We start from the raw sequence: 18,001 nt of genomic DNA, 5'->3' as shown, positions 1-18,001 counted from the left end.
TAGTGGATGCTATTCCATCCCTGATGCATGCAATCAAAGTCAAGCGTGCACGACTCTTCGAATAGATCATTTCGCGAGGACACATGCAGTTGCCACATACGATTTGAGCGGAAAAAGTCGAATTAATACGCCAGTTAACGTTGCGGTTAGCGGCCATTCACGCTCTCGCTGTCGCATTGCCTACGGCCCCATTGGGTATTCGAGGGCGTGTTTGCTGCGTTGGCTGCCTGAGAACGGAGAACGGAGAACTGAGAGCAGTTGTTGGTTGTTGGCAGTTGGCAGCTGCATTTAACACTCGACGAGTCTTTTCTGCTTTACTACTACAGACTGTCAGACACACACACACACAGAGAGAGGAGAAGCAGCTAATGTGTGCTAGCGTAAAGTTTAAGTTGACTGCCAGTAAAAGCCATTTAAAATTACGTGCTTGGATTTCTGTCCGCCGCCATGGCGGTCGTGGCCATTCTAGGTGCTGTTATTGAGCGCTCGTGTACGTGGCCAACTAGATGAAGAAGAAACCCGACCCGAGCAGCAGCAGCAGAAGCAGCAGCAGCAACCAAAACCAAAGAAGTTGCAGTCAGCCGCCCAGGTTTGTCATTTTGGCACTTTTGGCTACAATTTCTCCGCCGGCAAATAGTGTGAGTACCACTACGCGTATACGTTATATATACATACATACATATATCGTATATCTGTGTGCGAACCAATATTGCTGAGACCAAAGCAGGCAGCAGCAACCTGACAACGTTGCACATAATTTTCACATAAACGAAAGCCTAATATAAAAATTCTATCAAATCGTGACCAGCAAGCGCAAAGCGTTTATCAAAATATTGCAACAAAACTGTTTGAAGAACTTAAGGCATTACTCAGCGTTCGATAGACTTTTCAACATTGCAAATACATCAAATATATTAAAAAGAAAGAAAACACAAAAAATTTAAAGTAGACATCGTGTTACATTTTGAAACATTTGGTAATCAGCTCGCAGCTGAAAATATTGTGTATTCTAATTTTTATAGTAATTTAAAAACTTTACATTTTGAATGCCTTAAATTTTAGTTGAAAAAATATATTAAATATATTTAAGTGATTCAAATTTTGACGATTCCCATTCTTAACGTTATGACTCTAAAAATATGTTTAAAATATTTTATATATTTTAATTTTTATACAAATTTCAAAGCTTCACGTTTACAATACTTAAAATTCTAATGTTAAAATATATTGACATTAATATATTATTATTAAAATATATTACTGAAAAACTTTACATGTGCTATTCTTGAAGTTCTTACTATAAAAATTTAAAATATAAATAATGAAATAAATATATTTTGAATAATTCAACAACTAAACATTTTCAATTCATAAAATTTTAGATGTTTAAATAAATTCTAAATATATTTTAGCAGAACAAAAACTTTTAGTATTGTATTCTTCAAATACATAACTGAATTTATTACATAAATCAATATTAAATGTATCTAAATAAATCAACAAATTTCCTTCTTCTTAAACCGTTATAGAAGTGGGCACTATTTGTTTATATTCTTTTCAGTAGTATTGAAAAACTTTGGTAGCATGATCCAGTTATACCAAAAGGAAAGATATCTTTCATAAAAATATCTATATTGCCAGATTACTTCGCAGAAGTAGCCAAAAACTTAATAGCAAACTCTTAAAGGTTGCTCCAGTTGTAAAAGCCAACCGTCGACTGTCCAATAAATAAATCAGCTGCAAAAATGTTGCGCCAGCATCGACATTTTAAGTGTTTGCCCATTGACTTTTGATTACTTCTGGCCTTTGGACTCTGCTGGGAATAAGGATTCGAAGCGTTTGCTATTTGCAACAGCAGCAGAAAAAAAAGTGGAAAGAAATTTAATGAGCTGGCAGTCAACAAAAATATATCCACGCTTTGCCTTCTTTCTCTTTCTTGTTCCTTGTTTATATACGGGTATTGCTTGGTTTGCCTTTGTCCTTTTTTGGTTTGGCTTTTTTGGATAACTTTTTGCGCAGCCCCCCAAAAACTATTTTCACCAAAAATTTGTCAAATTAAATTGCATATACTCGCAATACGGCGGTGGATGCCGCTTGCTGCTTGCCTCATGCTACTTGCTTCTTGCCGCTGGCTGCGTTGCTGTTGTTTTGGACCAGACATCACAATGTCAGGCCGCAACTTTCCTTCTTTGGATTGAATTAAAAAGTTGACGGGCGCGCGTCCAACAAATGCCGCAAATTAATGTGCATAGCTGTTGTTGGCAATAGCGTTGGCGATGGCGATGGCGATGGCGACGGCGACGGCGTTGGCTTTTAATTAAAATTGTTTACTAAATATGCTTGAATTTGTGTGCGGTTCAAAAGCAGCCCAAAAAAAGGGGGTGGGCGAGAGAGCGAGAGATTGTTGTTACTCATTGTGTGTTTGTAAGAAGAGGTTTTCACTTCACGAATCAGGTCAATGCACAATTCAATTTGAAGGAATATTTGCGACGTCGACGCAGTCGACAACTATAACTATAAAATCTGCTTTGTTACCAGTGTGACAAATGTTAATTATGACATTGCCCCCTCTCCCGCTCTCCACCGTTTTCCATCCCTGTGTTTTGATGCATTTAATAAGGGGTTCCACAACTCCAGACTGGCAAAGGCAAAATGCATTACTTACAATGATTATGATGTTACAGTTGCTTTCGCTGCTTCTTTGGCTGTTGTTGTTTTTATTGTTGTCTCTACTTTCTGCTGCCGCGCTACATAATTCAGCACGACATGAACTGACAATAAAATTTAGTGCTGAGCGCGCATAATAAAGCCGGCCATCGCAGGAAGCAGATTCACAGCCTCCACAGCTTCTCTCCATCTTCAGCTTTAGCTTGGCTACAATTTGATGCCTTGCCAGCTGGCCATAAGCAAAGGGCTAAAAAACTAAAAACAAAGTCATGCGGCCGGCAGTAATGAAAAGCGTGCCGAGCGCCGAGAAGTGGAGAAGTGAAGAAGAAGCTGTTATTGCTGTTGCTGTTGCTGTTGCTTTTGCTGCTGCTGCCTTGGCTGTAAAACTGTAAGTTGGCATTAAGTTGCAAGCATAATGAAATTATTTCTCTGGCTCTGGCGACGCATCGCTGCCACTTTTGTTGCTGCCACTGTCGTCGTCGCTCGTAGCTGCTACTTTGCTTTGCTCGCTAGCTCACTCAGCTCTGGTTCTGGCTCTGCTCTGGCTAAGAAGCGCGTCGGCACATAAATACTTCATGCTTAATTGTCCTTTTGGGTGCAATTTCAAACGCTGCCACGCACAAACAGCAGCAACAGTAGCAACAGTAGCAACAGTGGCAACAGCACTCCTCTTAACAATGGCCATGGTTACGATGACAGCTTTAGCCCAGAGCTTTAAAAGTTGGATGTTGGAAGTTGAAAGTTGGTCGCCACCTGACTGACTTTCATCTAAGCACTTTAAGAATTCATCACAAAGTGCAAACAGCAAATTAGCAATATTTAAATTATAATCAAAATCAAATAAATAACTTTATAGCTGCTATCCGTGTCTAGACAGCTTATAATCTTGCTCAGACTTCTTCTTGACTATTTGCTCGGATATATACTCAGATGTACATAGAAATAACTAAAAGGTGGATGCATGAACTGCCACTCGGTCATTAGCGGCAACATTCTGCAAGCTTCAACTTTGTCTCTCTCTCTCTTTTCTCTCTCTTTCTGTCATTTCAATTCTGATGCCGCTTATTTCCGGACATAGCGAAAGTTTCTTGAGACGCAAAACTTTGCTTAGCAATACATTTCCACAGGGTATTATAGCAATGATATTAACTATGAAATGCAGTAGCTTAACTAATTTGCATACACATTATATGATTTTCATTTAACTATTAACCAATCACTGAACTGATAAGTGCTTAAAATTTGAATTTGCCGCTTTAATTGAAGGCTTAATAACGTGTGTATTAACTCACATTATTTCTACGAGGATATTTTATCTTCGTCATCGTAGAGTATTTTGCATGCTTCATGCTTCTTCTCTTTGGCGCATTTCGTGTTTTTCATTTTAACTGCTCTTTGTCATCGTCATTTTATTGCTTGCTTAATTATGAAGTCACTTTACATTGACCTGCTGCTGCTTTGGGCCGCGCTCCATGAAACTGAAAATGATGCAAAATAAATAGCAATAAGTTCGCGCCAAGCCGCTTAAAAGTTAACAGACTAACAACTTGCAACAAACTTTAACTTTGTCATAACCTCTTTTTGTTAGAAGCTTTGCAATTTCATCTTTTTTTGCGCTCGCGCGCAAAGAACTTTTGCAGTTGCACTAAGGGCATTTTCGCTTTTAAATGGTTAATTAACAAATGTAGTAGGACAGCGCACTTTTAGCCCATAAACTGTGTAATTATTTGCTATTAAATTGGTTTTAAGGCTGGGCAAAATCCGTTAGACTACAAATCATTTGCTGCACTGTTTTAGCAGTAATTAAAAAATATTTCACGCACAATGTGACAGCTGTCTATGCACCTTTTTCTGGACCGCAAAAAGGTGCGAGACATTCCAATAAGTTTCGAAACATAAAAACATGCGAAAATGGCCCATTAACTGTTTAACAGCAACAGCATCACTTGACTGTCAACTTTGGGGCCTGGGCTACAGCTGAGAGTTCTTCACCTGGCAACGACAACGGGTGATAAAGCCAGATGTTGTTATGGCTGTGGACAACGCCGACGTTTAGCTTACAGTTAGCTAAAACCAAGTCAAACGACACTTCCGTCTCGGTCCAGAGATAGACACAAGCTCTCTGTGTGTGGCCTCTGACACCGGCTACGACTCTGGCAACGACGATTTAGATTTAGGTGTACATTTTGTCGCCGTCCACACACTGAGAACCACACTTCCGGATCAGACGGACTGGCACATCCGTCAATGCTTCGCCTGCTCGTTGAGGAGGAGGAGTAGCAAAAGTTTCTCTAGACTCGCCTCGAACAATTTTTGCATTCGTGTGTTTACACTTCGTTTAGTCGGGCAATAAAAAAACAAAGTGCCTAAGCTTTTTAAATGTTCCAAGTCAAACATTTGCCTTGGCTCATAAGCAATGTTTCCGCGTCGTCTTTGTCCAATTACTGCATATAAGTTTTTGTTGGTTCACACCGAGTGGGAGGCGACGGAGCTTAGAGACGAAGTTGGAGTTAGAAGAGCCATCAAATGCTTGGTCAGATGATGCGACCAGAGTCCAGCCACAACGTTCACGTTAGTCAACTTGCTAACATTAATGAATAAATCAACATGAACATCGTTACCAATGCACAGATACAGCACAAAAATTCAAGTGAATCCAAAGTGGGAAGCCCAGCCACGTCCTGGCGGCACTAATGAAGTCCCAGTCTGTGCGCACGTGCGTCATCATTATCATCATTGCCATTTGGGAAAGAGTGAGCAAGATAGATAGACAGAGAGAGAGAGAGAGAGAGAGAGAGAGAGAGAGTGAGATGGAAAGAGCGCACTAGGATTGCTTTCGCTTTGGACAAATCAATTATGTGGCATGCCATACACAAGAACAGCACAGACTCATTTAAGGCAGCCACTTCACAGCTCAGCTCAGCACAGCTTTCTCTTCCGCTCTCCAGCTTCTCCGCTCTCTCTTTCTCTCTCTATCTCTCTTAATTATGCGCCAATGTTGCCATTGCAGTTGCCATGACAATCAAAAGTTATTTAATGCCCAACGAGCAAATCGCACATGCATACCAAAAACTTTGACGACTCCAAAAAAAAAAAAAAAAAAAAACGCAGAGAGAGAAAACACATAAACAATTTACAGGAAACAGTTGAAAAGTTATAAGCATGCTAACACCTGTTCACACTCTGGCCACACACGCACACACACATACAGTTTGCCAAATGTTGTGGCATTTTACCTGATTTGTTTTACACTCGACACATAATTTTGACATTCAACGAATTTTGGCTGCAAAACTTTCTAACATATTTTAACATTGTCACAGAATTATGCTGCGTCAAACACTCAGCTAAGCTTCTGTTTTTACGAGGTTGTTAATGCCACGCATTCATTTCATCTAGTGTTGAATAAAATAAGTGTTTTAATTTTCAATATTTTAATTATTTTGAGTAAGTGCATTAAGTGTGAAAATTAACTGAATGTATCAAGAATAAAAACATAGCGAAACAAGTAAGAAATCTACAGTCGAGTGCTAAGATATACTGAAGTCTATATTTCGTCTCGTCTGTTGACCTGATAAAGAATATATTTACTTTATAGGGTCAGAGTTGCCTTCTTCTGCCTGTTACATACATTTCGTGTCGTCACAAAGTTATAATACCCTTCTACGTTATGGATAGCGGACATAAGCATTTCTTCTTCCTTTAACCACTTTTTTCCTTAACAGCCTAAATTTGTTGTCCCACTTAGAACATTTGCCTAAGATGAGCAAACTATCCTCTAGTCTTAGTGATTGTTTTTTATGATTGCTATTACACCAAAAATATCAAATTCAGTGCATTTTGGAAAATTAACTTAATGTAAGTGAGAATAAAAGGATTTTACAATTTTCTAACTCCTTTCAGCCACCAATCCAGATTTTTCGACCCACTTGATATTAATATATTGAAACATTTGCATAAGATGAACAGAGCTGTCCCCTGATCCCATTGATTGTTGATAATAATTGCGATTGACACCACTAAACGCGTTTGGAACTGATGTGGGACAAGCTTCGGTCTTGTGACTGATGTCGAGAGCAATTGGTATTTGCCGGCATTTTATTAAGAACAACCGCAGCCGATTGTTAGCAAAAGTTCTCAGTTTAACAAATCTGTTTTTCAGGTTTTTGTTTAAATTTGCTGCAAACGAGCGATTGCAAGCCAAGGACCCAAGGACAAACAGCACAAGTCCAACTTGAGCTCTTAAGTGGACTTTGAGGTAAATTGTCGCATCAATTCTGTGTGTGTGTGTGTTTGTGTGTGTTCCTGTATGCTTTCCTTATTCCTTGGTGTATTGATATTTCACAAGAAATCAACACACAACACACAAGTAGTCAAGCACACACACACGCAAACAATTTCAAATCCTACTTCTCTAACTTTGTCACCATTTGCAACGGAAATGAAAAATCAAATCGAAGAAAGGCACAGGAAATGTAGCTCTTCGTATTGTCACTTGACTTGTTTGTGTGTTTGTTTGTATGTGTGTTGAGTGTGCATGTTTGAGTTCTCTTCTCTTTCTACAGCTCTCTTCTCCTTTCGTCTGTGACTTTTCTGTTTAAATTTTTCACCAATGTCTAGAACGTCCAGAGTGCTCTCCACACTCGACTATTTATCTCTCTTCTCGAGTCCATGTGTGTGTGTGTGCTTACCTCCTCAGGTCCATAATAAACATGAAATCGTTTTGTTGTGTTGTTGTTTTCTTTTCTTTTTCTACATTGTAAGCATGCCAGTAAAATTCGAATTTAAAATCATAGAAATTTCTTAAAATACTTTTCCGCAATTTAAAGCAAAAGCTTTTCAAATTTTTTCGCAGACTAATCAGAGAGCCAAGTATCATTTTCAGCATATCGGATTGAATGTCAAAAGATGAGAGTATTGTAAATGTAATGTGTATCACAATACAAAACTTAATACCGACTTAAACTTGCTATTTGTCTACACTTGAGACGGCTTTATCTGCTTGGCCATAAGCCTAAATAAATACAAATATTTTGACTCCCAAATAAAAATCCAATCGCAGACAGACAAAATATTAAGCGGCAATAAAAATAGCAAAATGATGCAAAAATTGTCAATTGATTTCAGTTTGCAGTTCAGTTCAATTTCGATGGCGTTGAAGTTTCTCCACCCCTTCCACTACCACCCCAAAAACAATTCGCAATAGAATATCGTACAAATCCCGTGCTCTGTCAGAGGCAACTAATTAAATGATGAATGCATTCGACAGCAGCTCAGGGAGTTGTTGTCAATGATTAGTTGGCTGCTAGTCGACAAGCTCGTACCTTTGTAACTACTCGAACTATGACTACGACTACGAATGTGCACATCGAAGCAGCTGCAACATTTCCCACAGGTCTGATTGAACAATAAATGATTTAATTAATAAATAAATAAGTGAGTGCGTGCGTGTGTGTTGCAGCGGCAGCAGCAGCAATCGAGTAATTGCAGATGCAGCATGCATTGCACAAGTGTGACAAACAATTAATTATTGAGAATCGATTGTGTTCTACTCGCAACTCGGGTTTCAGTTTACTAATGCGGTCAACATGGCGTATGCGTGTTTGAGACACTTTGCTGACGATTATACTTTGACATTTGCCATTTGTCACTCGATGTGTCGTTTAACCATTTGAGTTTAGATGCCGCACAGCAAATTTAATAGGCAAAAGAAACCACGTGGTAAACAAAATGTGAACACAGTTTAAACATTCAATTGACTGCCAAAGAAATTAATTGGGAAATAAAAATATAAATTTGAATAGCACTTGCAATTGCGGGTAAATCAAATAAATTCAGTGCAATTTGTTCGCCATTGTGCGACTAAAAATGTTCAGCTACAGCTAAATATCATATTTATTGCGGTTCAACTACAGTTCTAACTCAAACTGCGACTGCGACTGCGACTGCGATTGCGAATGTGAAAGCCACAAAACTATTTTAGATTTTAAAGTAAAGGCAACCGCAAACTAGTTTGCCGTCGAATCAGCTCAACGTGGCTGGCTGCAAATATGACGACGGATATGCCAGCTGCTTGAATCTTCGATGTGTGGCAGCTATATACTATATTCAGTTAAGAGGAAGTGAGGGAGATGGAGGAGCTGCGAGGCAACCGCAGCACACAGAAACTTCTACAATCGAAAATGATAGCTTTAGGGGCCCAAGAAAATGTTGGCATCAAGTTGCAGCTGCTTCCAGCTCGCAGCTCACAGCTCACAGCTCCCAAACATCCACCCAGCATAGCCAGCAGAGCCAATTGGAAATTGTTTCATTTTGTTCGCGTCGTCGTGTCGTCTAAGCTGAACCCAATTTCAGTGAATATTCATTTGGACCCCTTTTGTCGCAAACTGCAAACTCGAATACGAATTCGTATAGCATACCTTGAGGCGCTCCATTAAAATGCAATTAGTAGCGATTTAAATATTGATGACGACACACACACACACACACACACACACACACACACACACACAGACACAACTGATATTTATATTGAGACACTGATACTTGGGGTTTTGCAAGTTTCAAGCGACTGCCTGGCGGCATTTTGTCAATACGCTGCAGAAAGTTTGTTTTTTAAATGCTTAATGATTACATATACTGCATACATACATATAGTACGTATATAGCTGGGCAAAGACAATCGAAGGGAAAGCACATTTATAATTCAGCGGCTCTTTGATTCTGTAAATCAATAAAAAACGCACACATAAAACGAATCACACTTAAACGGTTCAATCAAACGTGAAATTTGTTCATTTGCGCCAGCCAAGTGCATAAGCATATGCATGATTGACTGCGTCGCTCTCCTTGTGTGAGTGTGTTTGTGTGTCAGTATGTGTGTGTGTGTGTGTGGGTGTCTGTTGATGTGACCACGACAGACGTCGTCATGTTAAAAGGTATTTCAAATTAAATTGAAATATAAATACAAATGCAATGGGCGCATAAACAACGCAATCAGGCGCAAAATTTGCGCGTAGAACAGAGAACAGAAAACAGAAGAGAATTGCAAGCGATAAAAGCTGCTGCTGCTGCTGGTGCAGCTTCGAGGAAGTATAGTACTATTCATTCATTCATATTAGACCTCGTCAGCTCAAAATGTGTAGACATCTAGAGCTTCAGACAAAGAGCAGCCAACCAGCGAACCACACAAGCCTTAAGGTGAGCAGACTTTCGCCAGGATTCCGCATTCGGCAAATTGCAAATGCAAAACCAAACAGCGTATGTTCAGATAGAGAGAGACTTGAAAAGGGGGAAAAGCATCGTTTGGCACAAATGGAATTGACTTGCTGCCGTGAAAGGAACAATTCATCACGAGCTATGAATATATTTATAAGACAACTCGCAATTGGCAGTCGTCGTGTTTTACAACTAACTAAAACTACGGGAACTCAAATGAAATCGGTAAATATTGGCTTTAAGTTGCGTTGAAAAGACGCTTAAAGGATAATATTTAATGCAGCTGTAATCATTGCAAAAATCACTCTTTAATTTAGTTAATAAAAATATCTTAAATGTGATTTAATTGCCCTTTTGAAAAAGCCAAAGAAATATGAAACATCTATGTATGTTATTCAAATATCTGAGCAGCTAATGCTTACTTATTTGTAATTATAAGACAGTTAAAGAGACGTTTATCAGTTCGTTTTCGTTTTGAAATCGAAAACGAAAAAATTGGTGCTCCCGTTTTCACTTTCACAAGATTTTTTCGAATTGCAATTCGAGAAAATTTGACTTGCCGAAATGAAAAGTAAATGCCTTTTTCTATATTAAATCGGATCTTATTTGCAAAAGGAAAAAAAGTAGTTGACTCATTGGTTTATTGTCGTTCTTTTAAGACCGCCAGCAGATCAATTAGGCTTGTAATTATTTTTAAAACGACTAATTTCTGACCCCACCTCAAATTTGGATATCAAATTTTGCCGTCGGCAACAATTTTCGTTTTGGTGAGCGACCGATAGGTCCGACACCATGAGTTATCGCCTAAGCTGCCATACTTTCGATAGAATGAAAAAGCAAGTTAAAAATACTTGTATAATCAAACGGATGGCGATAAATTTGTTGAAGTTTGGTAAAATATGTTTTTTAAAAATTAATTTATTTAATTTAATTACTTATGCGTTAAAATTGTATAAAAAAAATTGTTGGAATAACCGGAATGAAATGCATTAAAAAGGTGGCATCCCCATTTTTTGTGGGAAACAGCTGATTGCCGTTCAACTGATTTTTTTAAAGAAAGTTTCAAATCTTTCTTTGCAAAAAAGACAAAAGGCAAATATATTTCATTCAGGGGAAGCATAAATAAACTATGCAGGATAAAAAAATCCTTATGTGAGTTCAATCCACGCACGAAATTGGACATACAAAAGACATTTTTTCGCGTTGTTTACTTTTAACCAAAACACAAGTCAGCTGTTTTAGCAGTAAAAAATGAAACGTTCCGATAGCAAAACGATGACCAAAAACGTTTGAAAACCGGAGCACCTAAAAACGAAAATCTCGGTTTTGGTCCCAAAACGAAAACGAAAACGAAAAGTGAAAACCGGAGCATGCCTGTATGTGTAGATTAATATTCAATGCAGCTAAATCCCGGATTTTTCGTTCTTTTCATTTAATCAATAAAATAATAACAAATGCGGTTTAACAGTGTTTAAATGACAAATTTTCATAAAACGAAACATAAGAATTAAAAGTTTGTTTTAAATAACAGACCTTTTGGTAAATGAATAATAAAAAATGATGCAGCGATATTTCAAAGCAAGCGTTTGCTCATTGTGTCTATCACACGAAGAAAGAAAACGAAAACTTTGAATTACAGAAAATGCTTGTGTGGTTAGGTATAACAGAAGAAGTTGCCAGTAGTCAAACGAAAGCAGTTGCTGCAATACTAAGAGACGCAATCGTTAAACGGAAGGCGATGCTAGTTGTGGTTACGTATAACAGAAGAAGCTTTGTACTTCTAAGCTTAAGCACTTACATTTTTGTAGGCGAGTCAATTGCCAAAACAAGCGCTGGCTGATCGTGTCTATCACACAGTAAAAGCATTGCAGAAGATGTTCTTTGTGGTTATATGTATATAATGAAAGAAGTAGCTATTAATCAAGTGGAAGCAGTTGCAAGTTCGTTTAACAGATAAGGTTGCTAGTTGCGTTGATGTATAACAGAATGAGTTGCTATTAAGCTCAAACAGTCGCAAATGTTTAGGCGAGTGCAAGCGAGTGCGCGATTGTCGTATGTCAAAACAAACGTTTGATGATCGTTTCTATCCCACAGGCGTATACAGATTTGCGTAAATATTCATCTGCATGTTCAAAAACAAAGATCAAATCTCAACAACAAAAACTAAATATTTATGTATGTTTGTATGTTGATGATGATGATGATAGTACTCAAATGACCTTTAATTTATTGTGAAAAATTCACGTTATGTGCGTATACATATATATTTTTTAGCCTTACAAAGTTAATTTAAACAAAAAACGTTTACTTAAACTTAAAACTTAAAATACATTTATTATTCGAACAATATCAAAATTCTTGAAATTAAATAAAAATTTGTGAATATGTTTTATGTGGCTTCTAAATTAAGTCTCAGCTTTTCAACGATAAGCCAGACAATCGCTCTCACTCAATGAAAACATACAGACGGGGGCTGCACTCATCAGTATATGCCATTGAGAAAAGAAAGAGTCTCTGTGACATCAATATGTCATCTTCAATAAAATGTTTTTATGATGCAACTTCTTAGAGTATTTTTGCACTGCAGTGTTTTAACCCTGCATTTTTTTCTTCTGGTTGTATGTCTTTATTTTAAATTTCGAATCCACTTCGCATTTTCTGCTTCCATTATCAAGAATTATAGTTAACATTGTCAGTTCTCTCGGTACGAATAGAGACTCAATTTGCTATCACCTTCTCTCCCGCTATGAATTTTTAAGTTGAACCCACATTCGTTCTACACGTATTAGCTTTTAAATCTGCCAGCAACTCAATGCTTTTAGTTTCACATTCATCTTTTTCGCGTACAGTCGAAGCTTTCAAAATGGGCACAATAAAAATAAAATCAGTCTTCTTACTAACAGTTTTCAAAATGTTTTTGGTGGCCACAGCTATTGGTGACAAGGTGAGAACAATTACATAAAGCAGCGTAGTACAGTAAGTGCTAAGAATATTTACATCTTTTTCTTATCAGACATGTGAATTCGATTCAAAAATGGAAGAACAGTGCCGCATTCAAAGTTATAAAACTGTAGAACCTTTGCTGGATTATTTCAGACAGGTTAGAAATGGGTTAAAAGACAAAGAAATTAAGGAAAATAAGTTAAATGCGTTAAATGAATTAAATTCTGATCTTATGGAAAAGTATCATGAAATTGTAAAAATTCATGAAAAATTTATAAAGGAGGCAGCTCTATTAGATGAGTATAAAAACAAAGTAATGAAAGGGGAAAACGATTTGCAATCGCGCCAAATTAAAGTTGATAAATTAGAATCTGAGATTAATTCAAAACAAAATATTATTGTTAAATTAGAAGGACATTTATCAGATAAATCCACCAACTTAAAAATTTGTCAAGATCAAATAAAATCTCTCAATTCTAGGTTAATTGAGAAAGATGAAATTATAAAGAGATTTAGTGAGAATATTAAAAATAACACAGAGCATCAGAAAACACTTGAGTTGAAATTAGAGAAGAGTAAATCTGAATTAATAAAGCAAGATAAAGATATTCAGTTATGCCGATCTGAAATTGATACATTGAGCAGGACATCAGAAAATATCAGAGAACAGCAGAAAAGAATTGAATCGCAATTAAAAGATAATCAAAGAAAGCTAATTGATAAGGTTATAGAAAATCAGTTAAGTCAATCTGAAATTGAAATATTAAGCCCCACAACTTGCATCCCTTTCGGAGAAAATTCAGGAGTTCATCGACTCCATGTTTCTGGCGTAGGTTCATTCGATGTTTTGTGCGATAGTCAGTTAGCTGGACCTGGATGGATTGTAATACAACAACGAGTTGGGGGAAATGAGAGTTTCAATAGGGATTGGGCAACGTATCGCAAAGGTTTCGGTGCATTGGATAGTGACTTCTTCCTTGGCCTAGAGAAAATACATCGTATCACAAGTTTGGAGCGTCACGAACTTTATATACATTTGGTTGATGTGAATGGATTTACCTACAACGCTCGATACGACGACTTCAAAATATCTGATGAGGACAATGGATACGCACTGAGTTTGGGTAAATTCAAAGGAACTATTATTCGGGATGCGATGAGAGACGGCGAAAACATGCAATTCACAACATTCGATCGGGACAACGACATTGATGGTGATAATTGCGCAGATACATACAATGGCTGGTGGCACACGAATTGTTATTATTGGTAAATATTAAAAACTGTTAGTTCCGATGGAATACACATAATTATTGATTTTTGTTTCTTTCTTATGCAGTAATTTAAATGCACCATATGGGCCGGATCTTATTTGGTACCGTAAAAATAAATTGAAAGAAGCTAAGATGCTAATTCGCCCCATTGAAGCGATGAAGAAGTGATGAACTGAAGAGCTGAAATTCCAATATTTGACTCAATTATGTAATCATTTATATATAATTGGTGCATTAGAAAACCATAAAACGATCGACAATTTAATGCAGCGATTTATTTTTTTAATTAAAATTGATCGTGTTTGAGTATATTTTATGTTTTGATGTAGCAAATTGTAGTAAGTCTCTAAATGCTTTCAATAGAGCTGCAAATACTTAAAAGTAAGTAAACTTATGATTATCCTGTGTTGCCTTGCCTTGAATATTAAAGTGATTTAATATATTATATCAGTTAGCTGAACATGGATGGATTGTAATACAACAAAGTGTTGAGCGAAATGAGAATTTCAATAGAGATTGGGCAACGTATCGCAAAGCTTTTGATTCCATTGAGAGTGATTTCTTTGTTGGATTGGAGAAAATACATAGGCTCGAATGGGACTGTTTACTTCGCTCGTTACGACGACTTCAAAATATCTGATGAAGACCATGGATACGCATTGAGTTTGGGTAAATTCAATGGAACTATTATTCAGGATGCGATGAGAGAAGGCAAAAACATGAAATTCACAACATTCGATTGCGAAAACGATGTTGGCGGTGGCAATTGTGCAGTTGAGTTCAAATGTGATTAGTGGTAGAATTCTTCTCTTCAACAGTAAAAACTACAAATTGTTATTTTCCATGGAATATACACAATTTTTAATTGTTGTTTTTTCTTATGCAACAATTTAAATTTAAAAAAGGGAGCGCATATACGCGAGCGTAGATTACTTACTTGTTTAAGATTAAGATTGGTGTTTTTGCAATTTCCAATTTAAAGAGGCGGATTGTGTATTGGAAGTGATGTTTATTGGATAGCAAAGTGGTAAACTAAATATATAAATTGGATTGTAACAGACTTAATTTTACTTCTGGCGATATATTTATAATATAATATATTGAAGAAATTGCCGTTCTCGAACTGCCTCCGCCGCTCTCTCCCTCCTTATCACTCTTTTATTATATCCGTTTCTCGCATTCCCATTGCGCTCTCAGTCTTACTTTAGTTGACCGCCGTTTCTTCGTTTCTATGCAACTGCAGTATCATCTCGAAGGGATCCCATTCCAGATCAGATTCATGCTTAACCCGACGCCTGCCGCCGCCAACGTCCGCAACAGCGGATGATGAAGATAATGATGATGATGATGGGGTTGCAGATGCAGTGCCCCATGATGTGGCAAATGATGAGATGGAAGATATTCTTAGATAACTTTTAAAGTTTACTGTTGTTTGTTGAGCTTTTCTTCGCCTATAAAACTCTCATTTAAGCTACTGAATAATGTTCATATGAAGAAGAATTAAGAAAACAATTCAAATCAAAATATTTTAAATAAATCAATTTGAAATTCGTAAATATTTTTCATTTAGAACATATTTTCAAGTAAATATAGTATATTCAAGTAGTTCGTTTTCTAAGAATATAAGACACTTCAAAAATATATAGTAATAAAATATTACTGATGAGATGGAAGATATTCTTAGATAACTTTTAAAGTTTACTGTTATTTGTTGAGCTTTTCTTCGTCTATAAAACTCTCATTTAAGCTACTGAAAAATGTTCATATGAAGAATTAAGAAAACAATTCAAATCAAAATATTTTAACTAAATCAATTTGAAATTCGTGAATATTTTTCATTTAAAACATATTTTCAAGTAAATATAGTATATTAAAGTAGTTCCTTTTATAAGAATATAAGACACCTCAAAAATATTTTGAATAAATAAATAATTGGAGATAATTGCAGAGGTAAAAGTTGGGTGTGTACCTCTCGGCAGTTTACTGAAATAGTTGAAATAATTGCTTAAGATTTAAAAAATCAATACTTTGAATAAATTAAATAAATTAATTACATATTGCCAATAATAGCAAAATGGTCAGTGTGCACCAATCGACACTTTACTATATCGGCAAAGATCTTCCTCATTGCTCCTGCACATTTAATGCATTCACTTAATCCCATGAGCCAAAGTCCAATAGTCCAATAGTCCAACATTGCACAAAATGTGATACGACACGATGCGTGGATGCAGACTCATGAACGCATGAAAATGGGTGCCGGGTATCTCAGAGTCGAGCATACTTGCAAAACTATATCGATATACCAAGTGTACCCTTCGATACATCTTTTATTTTTTGCTTTTATTGAAAATGGGTTGAGGGTATCTCAGAGTCGAGCATACTCGTAACAGTATATCGATATACCAAGTGTACCCTTCGATACATCTTTTATTTTTTGCTTTTATTGAAAATGGGTTGAGGGTATCTCACAGATAGCATACTCGACTGTAGCTTTCGTAATTGTTAATTTTGAAACTTTACTTAGATAAGGTTCGGTGGATCAACATATGTTATATAGAATAAGAAATCAAATAATATAAAATATAATATATATTTTGTGTGCTCGAAAATGTTTTCGCTTTCCAAGAATTTAATTTTGTTTACTTTTTATGATTATGATTTTGCTGAAGCGTTCTCCCAAAAAGAGGTCATTCTGACAATGGTTGCCAAGCTCCTCGGCAGTTTCGAGTCAAAGGCCAGCAGCGATGATAAGCAACTGAGAGTGAAGACAGAAACACGTGCATGATGCGTGAAAGACATAGGAGCAATTGAATACACATATGTGGCTACTGGACAAATGTTTCGAAATAAATTAAAACCGAACGATCTTGTTAAGATTGCTCGACTACAAGATACCCAGTCCCCTGAATTTTAAAGTTTATTGAAAAACGAATTAATTTGAAAAATTCTAATAGTATTTATTAATATGTTCAAAATTGTTTTCAATATGATCATTTGCCTTTAAAACTCGTTATTAATTTAATAGGCAAAATTAATATATTTGCTTGTTTTTTTTATATCTAATTTTATGTGCTTCAACTATTCTAAATTCTAAGTACATTAAAAATCCTTGTATGCAACAAAGCACAAAAGCCAACCATAATAAATAAATATTCTTTAAATAAGTATTGAATTTCTTTAAAATACAAGCTCAATTCGAAAATTGAATAATTTTGTCACACCATCTTCAGCTGAACAGTCTTTGAGCTTCTTTTGATGATGATACCCCACTGTACAAACTTAATGCCCAAAAATACAGCGTCCAATCTCAAAGTCATGTTGATCTGACATCATGAAATACATTTCATAAAATAACAACATATTATACCATACATACATATATGTTAAAAGCACACAAAGCGAAAAGTCTCTTGCCAGACTTAGAAGACACTTCACCCTTCAGAATAAATTTGATAGAAAAAAGTCAGGAGTCCATATTAAGTAATGATTGTAAAGTCAGGTGGTTCCTTCATGTGAATTGCATTTCTCAATTCAAGATTGCACTTCCACATATTAAATATGAATTAAACCTAGGTACAGTTAAGTATTTTAGTACATTGTTTGTTGTCTTTTATATAAAGTGAACATATAAAATAAGCTTAAGTGTGTCGCCTCATCAATTGGTACGCATCTTCGTCAGCATTGCGGAGATAAGCCATAGAATCACTCTCACTGATTGAAACAGTGACCTAGATGAGAGACAGAGAGAGAGAGAGAGAAAGACAGCGAGAGAGCAAGAGAGAGAGAGAGAGAGAGAGAAAAAGAGAGAGAGAGAGAGAGAGAGAGAGAGAGAGAGAGAGAGTGCTGATTATGATACGTTAGGTCTATGTGACATTATCAATATCTTGGCTCATTGA

General features: G+C 36.5%; 1 protein-coding gene across 1 annotated transcript; it reads left to right on the top strand.

The window, feature by feature from the left end:
• The first annotated feature begins 12,712 nt into the window (after nt 1–12,712).
• Nucleotides 12,713–14,411, top strand: LOC117571748 (angiopoietin-related protein 7-like). Its single transcript, XM_034254095.2, has 3 exons — nt 12,713–12,829; nt 12,899–14,097; nt 14,168–14,411. Exons 1-3 carry the CDS (start codon nt 12,749–12,751, stop codon nt 14,268–14,270), a joined length of 1,383 nt encoding a protein of 460 aa, XP_034109986.2. The 5' UTR covers nt 12,713–12,748; the 3' UTR covers nt 14,271–14,411.
• Nucleotides 14,412–18,001: the final 3,590 nt, after the last annotated feature.

This window comes from Drosophila albomicans, chromosome 3 (assembly GCF_009650485.2).
Source record: "Drosophila albomicans strain 15112-1751.03 chromosome 3, ASM965048v2, whole genome shotgun sequence".
Lineage (NCBI taxonomy): Eukaryota > Metazoa > Arthropoda > Insecta > Diptera > Drosophilidae > Drosophila > Drosophila albomicans.
This window is presented reverse-complemented; position numbering and strand designations above follow the sequence as displayed.

Excerpts from the sequence above, each read along its gene's own strand:
- LOC117571748 (XM_034254095.2), top strand. The coding sequence starts at position 12,749 with ATGGGCACAATAAAAATAAAATCAGTCTTCTTACTAACAGTTTTCAAA. Across the intron at positions 12,830-12,898 it reads CCACAGCTATTGGTGACAAG|ACATGTGAATTCGATTCAAA; the intron begins GTGAGAACAATT and ends TTTTCTTATCAG. Across the intron at positions 14,098-14,167 it reads CACACGAATTGTTATTATTG|TAATTTAAATGCACCATATG; the intron begins GTAAATATTAAA and ends TTTCTTATGCAG.